General features: G+C 41.1%; 1 protein-coding gene across 1 annotated transcript in view; it reads right to left on the bottom strand.

Moving 5' to 3' along the window:
* The window catches only part of LOC147338620 (insulin-like growth factor 1 receptor), a 62,480-nt gene that overhangs the window by 6,385 nt on the left and 46,166 nt on the right, over positions 1-9,929 (bottom strand). Inside the window, exons 7-20 of the mRNA XM_086312849.1 lie at positions 9,771-9,897; positions 8,988-9,223; positions 7,425-7,592; positions 7,128-7,332; positions 5,561-5,865; positions 5,322-5,455; positions 4,310-4,469; positions 4,069-4,168; positions 3,085-3,155; positions 2,366-2,595; positions 2,120-2,227; positions 1,750-1,912; positions 720-849; positions 452-586 (exon numbers count right to left, since the gene is read on the bottom strand). Coding sequence (XP_086168975.1) covers positions 452-586; positions 720-849; positions 1,750-1,912; positions 2,120-2,227; positions 2,366-2,595; positions 3,085-3,155; positions 4,069-4,168; positions 4,310-4,469; positions 5,322-5,455; positions 5,561-5,865; positions 7,128-7,332; positions 7,425-7,592; positions 8,988-9,223; positions 9,771-9,897 — 2,272 coding nt within the window. The remainder of the gene's footprint in view (positions 1-451; positions 587-719; positions 850-1,749; positions 1,913-2,119; positions 2,228-2,365; positions 2,596-3,084; positions 3,156-4,068; positions 4,169-4,309; positions 4,470-5,321; positions 5,456-5,560; positions 5,866-7,127; positions 7,333-7,424; positions 7,593-8,987; positions 9,224-9,770; positions 9,898-9,929) is intronic.

The following is a 9,929-nucleotide window of genomic DNA, read 5'->3' as shown; positions in this document are numbered from 1 at the left end:
TTAATTAAGGAAGTGCACTAGTAAGACCGTATTTTCTAGATATGCTAATGAATAATATTATTTATAAAATTGTTGCTGTTAGGGAAGAGAGCAAACCCTGGGACTTCACATTTGTTCTCCGCATGACTTCACCATCTGATGCATCCTTCAGTGTTTTCTTGTTGGTTGCCAAATTTGTCTGTGACACTCATGACTCTTTTGATGTGGATTTATACTGCGGCTGTTTCACATTAAGAAGAAACACATCTTAAAGAATACAAGTTCACACACTGAAATATAGATGGGCTGTGAAGGCAATCAGTACTGCAGTTCAGCAAATCCAGAGACCACAGGCTGAAGGGCAGCAGTGCCCCTTCACTGAGCGGATAATTAAAATTAACCAGCAGAGAAGAGGAAAACAGACATGAGAGCATTTTATGTGAATGTGCAGTGTGGAGTTTGTGTGTCTTACAGCATATCGGGACAGTTCTGAGGTTTCTCCAGAAGCCCCCCCTCCATGACAAAACGGAGAACTTGTTCATTAGAGAGACCTTGGTAGGGCTGTTCTGCCAGAGTGGCAATCTCCCACAGCACAACCCCAAATGACCTGTATAGAGGGAAATGGGGAGGGGGGCAAAAAAGTGTGCTTTCCATTATCTTTATGACAATGATGACATATTTTTGGAAGCAGTATACACATAGAATGAAGTCACCATGTGTGTTTTCATGCATCTGCTTACCAGACATCCGAGTTGGTGGTAAAGACTCCATCTTTCAGGGACTCGGGTGACATCCAACGTACGGGGAGCAAACCTTTACCACCTTTGCGGTAGTAATCTGTCTCATAGATGTCTCTGGTCATGCCAAAATCTACTCACACACACAAACACAAGCGCACACAGACCAAAAGTAAGAAAGTGAAGCAAAAAACAGTCACTTCATTCGATAGAAATGCTTTCAAATTTTTTCTGACTTCTTGGTGTAATTTGAGTGGGTTTGTATTTCATACGGTGGTGCTTTTTACTGGTATTATAACTCTTAAAACAGCATTACATTCACTGCCATCACTTAGGGTGTTTTCACACCTATGGTTTGTTTACTCTGGTCCGAATCAGTTAATCAGTTTGTAAACTTGTAGCTTTTCCCTGCAGTTTGGTTTGTTTTCACACAGAGAAAAATCCAAGTAAACTCTAAGCAAAGCAAAATGCATGACTACAACCCAGTCCCCTCATTGGCCAGAAGTTTCTGTGGATGGAAGCAACAAAAGCAAATACAGGAAGAAAGTGCTGTGTTCTGGACTATCAGAGAAGAAGGAGAATTTAAGCTCATGTCATGGCTAGCTGCTAGCCCGTACAGGCATTAACAGTGCCTTGCCCCATTCAGAATCCAAAGCATTTGTAGTTGGTTCGGATGGGGGTCGGATTACGTTCCCACCATAAACAAACCGCTCTGGAGTTCATTTGGAACTGCACTGAGACCACCTCCTCTAAAGGGTTTCAGCACAGTTGTTTTGGTTCGCTGCCGAGTGCTATTACTGTGCTAGCATCTGCACAAACGAACAGTTCAATTTAAACTGATTAAACACAGAAGATGTGACAACACCCTTAGACAGCACATCACATGAGCCTTAGACATTTTAACAAGGCACATCATTGTAGCTATAACTGTCTAGAAAATAGCTAATGATGCTAGTGGTGTGTTTTCTACTTTACTCTGTAATTGAGTTTACACTTAGTGAGCATACTTCCAGTGACAAGACTCATCCTTTACCTCCGATCTTAACAGTAAAGTCCTCGGCTACCATGCAGTTCCTGGCTGCCAGATCTCGGTGGACAAACTTGTTGGCGTTGAGGTAAGCCATGCCATCAGCAATCTGCCCTGCCATCTGAAGCATCTTCTTCAGAGGAGGGAGAGACAGGCTGGACCACTGTTGCTGGAGACATGAAGGAGAACAAGCGAACATGAATTATCTGACCCACAGGTGATACTCTCTCACTGCACTTAATTACAACATTGCATTACACTGGATAGAGATACAATTAAGTTACTATCATGCAAAAAACCCCTACTGATTAAATATTTAGCTTTGTTTTTATTCAGTACTCATTTTCTGTGGATCACTATGACGACAATTTACTACCTCTTTAGGTCGCAAGGAGCGCAAGTAACTTTTTAGATCTCCTCGGGTCATCAGTTCCATGATAACCAGCGTGGGCTGGCCCTGAGAGACCACTCCCAGGAGACGAACCTGCAACAAACATAGGATGATTCAAACACAGGTAACAAAGGGAACTGATGTAACCATGTGGCCATTTCTTCTTAACTAGTCAGAAAATATGAACTACCCTGATTTCTCCGTAAGATCTGAATTTATGTGAGCACATACCACATGATGACAATTGAACTCCTTCATGACGGAGGCTTCATTGAGGAACTCAATCCGCTCTCTCATGCTGGCCGACTCATTAACAGTCTTAATGGCAACACGCGTCTCTGGTTCGTCTTTGACCACACCTTTGGCTATGCCTTCGTACACCATGCCGAATGACCCTTGGCCAAGCTCCCGGCTCAAGGTGATCTTCTCCCGTGCCACTTCCCACTCATCTGGTACATACACTGCACAGAAAAAGGCATTTTTATGTTAGCAAAAGAAGCGTGATTACTTTCTGATGTGTGCTGCCTATCCACATCCAGTGTTAGCTATTTAACAAAGCAGACAGAGAGATAGTGATGTAAAGATTCAATCTTTCAAAAACACATTAGCTAGCCTCGCTCTAGTGGAGAGAGTCCAGCTGACAAATTATTAGTTATTACTGCAGTTGTTTTCTGGTTGATTGTGATTGTTGTACAAGTGTAATATATTTTCATGGCTTTAAATTAGTGATAAATTTGATAAAAACTGGCTGGCTTTGCTCCCTGGCACATTAATGTGCATAGGTTATAAATGTGATTTAAATTCCTATAGGTGTATGGTGGCTGAAGCTGAGGCAGTTTTATTAATAACCAAGATTTCCATCTCAGCAGTGCTGATCACAGGTACTTATCAAATGTTTTGTTTTTCAACTAAAGGCCACTGAATGGACGGGAATGCTTAACTTCACTCACTTTCTGCTGCGCTGAAGTACTCTGGGTTCACTGAAGCGTACAGAACTCCATTTCCGAGCCGATCACTGTTCCTGACAAAAAAAAAAAAAAAAAAAAAAAAAATTATATATATATATATATGTTTACAGACACAGAACAGGGAGCATGCATAAGGGTATAATCATGCACATCAATTTTTTTTATTTTACAAAGAATACTAGTAAAATGCAAAATTCACTGTTGACACAAGTGAACTTTTGCTTCAGATGCATTTACGCTCCCAGATATACTCGACATTTGTTAGGCATAACAGTGCCTGGATAGAGCAGGAGGCAGCAATGCACAGCTCTCTAGCACTTGATCTTCATACTAAGGAATGGACAGGTTAAAGACTGACTGATTTACAAACTAGAGAAGTTGTTGCAGTGCACGTGTGAAAACAAGTATTGTAGTATTTCAATTAGGAAACCTACTGTGGCTGGCTCAGAAAAAAGAAAAAAAGATTAATAGGCCCTAAAGTAAAATCACAGTATGACAGGTGTTGCTAATTTCTTCTGGAGACTCATTACTTCATATTACTTCAGGTTGTTTTGAGTTCAAATCATGCAAATTTATGATCTTCAGTTCTCTTCAGGATAATTTTGGTATTTCAACATAAACACTAAATATTATAACCCCACATACAACAAGGTGCCAATCACGTAACAGATGGAATTCTAGCTTTATTTGCCACTTAGTTTTATGGACTACAATTGGCAAAAGCATTTTTGCTTTGGTTAGTGTGTTGGTTGAGTGACTGTGGATCACAGTGTGACCACACCACCCATTAGTACGTTGTTTAAGTGTTTATTTTGGGGAAGAAAAAGGAAGAAAAGTACATGCCCATATGCCTTTCATTTTGGTTTTTTTCCTGATACAGGGTCGCGTTTCTTTCGGGAAAAGTATGGCATTCTCTTTCTCAGGATAGATCTTTCGTAGGTGACGAAACACTTCTTGTGCACAAACCTTTTCCTGTTGAGAACAACCATCACTCCAATCAGAAGGCAGATGAAGATGATGATGGAGATGGGAACGAAGATCATGGCGTAGAAGATATTTTCATATCCTGCTAGGTCGAACAGTTTGATTAATATCATTGGTAGTTTTGACGTCATTCAGTTGTTAGAAAACAAAAAGGCACAACATTTTGTTTAAAAAAATGCTGCAATCAACTCTAATGATGCATGATCGCATGCGTCTTACTTACGTTCAGCCACATAGAGATCCACAGTTTGTGTCCAGGAGCCATTGCCAGCCAGAGACGTGGCTCTCACTCTGACTGAGTAGTTTCCTGGACTGAGGTTGGACAGCCGAACGCCACGCTGGGCCCGATACATTTGACCAGATACACATTCATGCTTCTCAGTCTGACACACACACACACACACACACACACACACACACACACACACACACACACACACACACACAGAAAAGAGAGCTTATTATGGAGTAAGTTTTACTAAATCCAAATCAAACATCCAAGGGCCTGCTGTTTTTAATTTGTACTGTGCAATAAATAGTAAGGACAGGGTTTAGGGTGCCAGACCCATTCTGCCTCAAGATGAATAAATAATAAGTCTCATGTCTGGTCAGTGGCGTATTTGATTGGTTAGCATGTACTTCTGAGACCCAGCGTTGCCACTGTTTTTATGGCGTTTCTAAAACGTAACTCCTGTTTGTTGGTTCAATCTGTTCTGCATTTAAAATGAGCACATTTTAACATGAGAACACTTCTGCATCACATTCTGTGTGTCAGAACTGACTTCCCAACATTTTCAGAGCATTAGGTTAAACTGAAATTCTGTGTTGTGCAGTGAAGACTAAAGGAATAGTGATCATTTGTTTTTCATTAAAGGGAAAATGAGAGATTATGGCGTTGACTTTGATACTTGCAAACGTGAAATGGCTCTAGCTAAATGACTGGCAGACAGTCAGACTGGGTAACATAAAAATCTCTTCTTTAAAGCTCATTTTTATAGACTTGCTTTGATGTCACATCCCTTTTTTGTTTTTCTTTTGTGTTTTTTGTTTGCTATTAGCATCTGTCCCTTTTGCTTTAATGTACTTTGTGAACTTCCTGCCAGTCTTAAAAGTTAGCAGTATTATAAGTATTACTTCAGATTAATCACTTCATACAGAGGAGAAGATGATCTACGAGCAAAAAGAATTCTGAATAAACTACTGAATTTACTGGAAACAAAGGCAGTTTGTCCTACCTCAGCACCCAGTTTAAACTTGATCTCATACATGAGGATAAGTCCGTTGGGACGAGGCGGCGTCGGCCAACGCAGAAACACCCAGTCCTCGTGGCCTTCCCAGGTCACTGGACCCGGGATGTCATCGGCTTTTTCTGGTAAAATCACAGCCAGAGTTTAATTACAATGGGTATCAAAGAAATCACAGCTTGGTCATGTGTGTCCCAGTTGCCTGTAATGTTTCAAAACAAATTGCTGACCTGCAGGCTTGGTTCTGGAGAAGACAAACTCCGCTGCGCTGCAACGTACGACCTGTCGATTGCACGCATGAACATCGATGCGGTAAACCGTAAAAGGCTGCAAGCCAGAGATCTGCAGCTCACGTTCTGTCACTGATTGCTCAATGAATTCAAATTCTTGGTCTGCCGGATCCTGTTCGGGGGTGCTGCTGTTGCCAGCGGCTTGAAGAGGAGGGGCAGTGCTACTGTTGCCGTGCAGGTGGTTGCGGCGGGAGTGAGTAGAGTTGGCGATGCCAAACAGATCTCTGCGGCGACGATCTGCTGGCCTGAAAAGTAGAGTCAGAGGAGAAATTCTAAGTGTGAAACAGGTGGATTTTAAGTGACATTAAGCCCAACCTGAGTGCAATTTTTCATACTTTGGAGCAAGATGTGAAATACTGCGGTAAACCACAAGACGCTGAAACCTGTCTGTCTCCTTTGTTGTTTACTTCTTAGCTCTTTAGGTTTGTGCTGATTCCAGAGTTACTGGAATACTTTGCTCAAACTTGACGTTTTAAGTGATCTGTTTTGTTTTTGTTGCCACTTGGCTTTTGGTTCAGCAGCTCTGATGAAGCATGGTAGGAACACTGTAAACAGAATTACTGAACAGCTCAGTTAATTTTCTAGTTACTAAACTCTTACAGGCAAAGCACACAGTACGTGCCGAAATGTGATATATCAGACCCACTAACACAGCTGAGCAACAAGAGATTACCAAGTAGTTTCCCGCATGTGCCTTTATTTCATAATATTTCATTGGATGGAATACCAGACAATGTTATTGCCAAGGTTTTGTCTCAACCAGAATGAAATATAGACACCTTTTAAATGGCTTTTGAAAATGTATCCTCAATTATATTTCGTCTAACACCAAGAAAGAAATGTTTTCTTTGGCTAATTATAGTTAAACAGTTCCAGCCAATCCATAAAAGACTCTGGTAGGCGTGTAATGATCACATCAGCAGAGTTTACAGATACTGTCCCATTCATGTTGGTTTGCACACATCTGTTAAAGGTAAGCTCAAAACTAAGTGCAGAAAATATGATGACACTTGATGTTTATCTTTAGATGGAAGTACACAAATCCCTTTATTCTGGCCTGGCAAAACACACCAAGAACTAATTATTCCCAATGGACTTGCACATGTGTGTTGAGACATAAAGAAATAATGTGATGCAGATGTCCGAAGTGCAATGCAGCAGGGTGACTACCTATCACTAACCAAATCAAACAGAAGCTGAGCCACTATGCAGGGAAATGAAGAAAAAGTAAATACATTTGTAGGGAAATTTCAAGAAGGATAAAAAAATATAAAGACTGAATTATCACTCCTCATTAGGCTTGTAACTGCTATGCATAATTATACTGTATAATGACTAAAGACCAAAGGAAGAAACTGATCTCTGTTTTGCTAACCTGAAAAATTACTCAAATTGTGCATGCATAGATATTTGGTTAGTTCACATAGGGGTAAAAATCAAGTTAAATGTTGCCGTAGCTACACAACGGCTGTGCCACATGGAGAAATAACGATCTTGGGTTAATCACCTTGGTGTGAAAATGGAGTTGTGCAGGAAGTTTTCAAAGACTTTTCGGTAAGAGGCGTCAGCAGCTTCAGCCTCCAGGTCTTCCACTGATTTGGGGCAGGGACAACAGCCTTTACCTGCCCCATCTGGATTTAGTTTAGTTGGCTTTGTCTCCTCTTCCTGGTCTCCCACCCCTATGGCAGCGATCCTAATGGGAATCTTCAACTCTGCAGGAGAAAGAGAAAGATTTGTAGTCCGTTTGTGACTTAATTATTAGCAGCAGGGGTGGCAATGGAAGTTTATGTCTGTGTGCGTGTACCTTTGGAGCAATAATTGTGCTGATAGAGCTCTCGGTCTTCCGCTTGCTGCTGCCATCTTACCAAGTAGTACGTCTGGTTGCCATTCGCTGAGACAGGGGGCGACCAGCGTACCACCAGTTGAGTGGATGAGTTGGAGTACGCTCGCACATCCTGAGGCATGGAGGGTGCTGAGAAGCACAGAGGCATAAACTGATTTCTAACAACTTTTGAGTAAACTCTTTTCTCCTTCAGGCTGCCAGTGCAGATGTGATCGTCTGACATCACAGTGCTGCTATGTCTTTACACTGCAGCTGGACTTATTTAAAGCAGCCTTCCATTTCATCTAATTACTGCAGTATATTACAGTTTGTTTAAATCAGATTTTCTCCATCTCTTTGACTTGCAGCTGTGTTTATTTCAAACAGTCTTCCTCTCCATCTCCTTACAGTATGTTTGGATAAAATCCAGAAATGCTTTAATTCTGACAGAGAAATAATCCACTTCTATTTGCAAAACAAGTAGCAACTAAGCATATGCTGTACGGTGGTTTTAAGGTATACCAAACCATTTAGTATAAAAATATACTTCAAGGATATGATTTTCAGTAACATCACAGTTGTTTGCTACTTTTGTTAAACTAATAAGGGAAATAAAGCAGTTGCTAATTCAAACCACCAGAGGTCAGTGACAGTATGGCAGCAGCCAAACAGTAAGGCCAGAAAGCCAGCTGAAAACTGCTATGCATTGGTGGGGATACAGTAATGCCCCTTTGGGATTGTTTAGACCGAACGATAGAGGGGAGTCGAACAACACATATAAAGCTACAATGCAGTGGTGGTGAAAACATGGCCACAGCAGGATACCTGCAATTCTGCAACTAAAGATATGGACAAGGTAAATATGTTTTTTTGGTTTTTTTGACTGATTAGTTTACGATTAGCTTTGGCACTAAAACCAAATGATGAATCTTTATTTTTGGGTTGGGTTAAACGGCACCAGTTGTAGTTTGCACGGTTGCCTCATGGCAAGAAGCTTCCTGGTTAGATTGTGCTGTTTGCTTGTGTTCCCTGTGCGCATGTTGGTTCTCCCTGCATATTCTGGTTTCCTCCTACAGTCCAAAGACGTACGTGTTAGATTAATCGGCGATTCTAAATTGATCGTAGGAATTAATGGTTGTGTGTCACTCTGTGCTGGCCTTAGGATGGACTGGTGACCTGTCCAGGGTGTACACTGCCCTGGACAGATGGTTTTGAAATAGATAACACACTGAAGAATAAAGCAGTATATGAACGTGTGGGTGAAAATGGGGTTTGCAGTGTCTAGCACTGAGAAGTTAATAACACCAGAAAAGTGCTACATAAATGTCATTTTATTTAAATTTCCTTCCCATTTCAGCTGCTTATGTTGAATGAAAACAAAGGCATTACTTGGGGATATTTAGTGTCGGCTTAGTCAAACAACAATTTTGCTCTTTAACTCCCTGGTTATTCTAACGAACAAAAAAGTACTTTCTCCACTTTTAGAGAGAAGAAAGTACAGACTGTAAGAGACTAACTTTTGATCTGTGCTGTTGTGGTGTTTACCTGAGGGGCTGGTGCGGATGTAGACCACCTTGCTCTTGGCTCCTGGCATGTGTCTATCCTCCACTGTGAGTGTGATAGCTTTAACAAAGATAGCATATTGTGTCCACGGCTTCAGGTTGGACAGAAGAACTCCAGGATCTGACTCCTTGTCAGGCCTCAGCTCCACATCCACCATATTCCAGCTGTTGGAGCCACAGCCATCCTGTCCCTCAAACTCTGTGATGTTCTGGTAGGGCCTGGAAGAAAAGGGCGAATTATTAATTTATTACTGTACATCTATTTAATTCATGTGTTTTTTATTACACAAATGAAGAATGTCAGCAAAACACAAAAATCTCATCTTCCTCAAAATAATAGTTAACACAGACAGAAAGACCACATTTCCATCGTGTTTTTTACTTTGCTGTATTTGTTTGTTGCCTGGCCCACCATTTTTAATACATCATGTCTTTGCATCAGTTTTTCCCCTCATTCTTCTGCAACGATTTAACACTTAAATGTCCACTTAAAGTCAGCTCCTAATATTCGCCCAATAGTTGTGGCTGGAAAACCATTAAGTGAGATTTCCTATTGCTGATTCTCTGGACATTTGTGAAACTACGTACCAAGTTAATATAAAACTTGATTAAAGTAAAATTTCCTGTATTTAAAGTCCTGTTAATGTTTCTGAAACCTAACCTCTGACAGTTAACTTAAAACATGTTGGCTGATAAAGTGGTGGGATTAAGATTCAGCTCAGTAACACTCAGCCTGCAGATAAACTAAAATAAACAAAAAACATACGCTTCCTTGTAGTAGACAATGAAGCTGATGAGGTCTCTGTAGTCAGGGGGCCGGTAGCGCTGCCATGTCAGCTTGATCCTTGTGCTGCTGGTGCTGTTAGACTTAAATTTCAGAATAGTGCTTTCACCTATGGAGGGAGCAAAGAGGGGGGAAAAAGCG

Source organism: Aulonocara sp. 'chitande type north' Nkhata Bay, linkage group LG1 (genome assembly GCF_057382095.1).
Source record: "Aulonocara sp. 'chitande type north' Nkhata Bay isolate Kocher_YH1m ecotype deep benthic linkage group LG1, A_spYH_male_GT1.1, whole genome shotgun sequence".
In the NCBI taxonomy this organism is placed as follows: Eukaryota; Metazoa; Chordata; class Actinopteri; order Cichliformes; family Cichlidae; genus Aulonocara; species Aulonocara sp. 'chitande type north' Nkhata Bay.
This window is presented reverse-complemented; position numbering and strand designations above follow the sequence as displayed.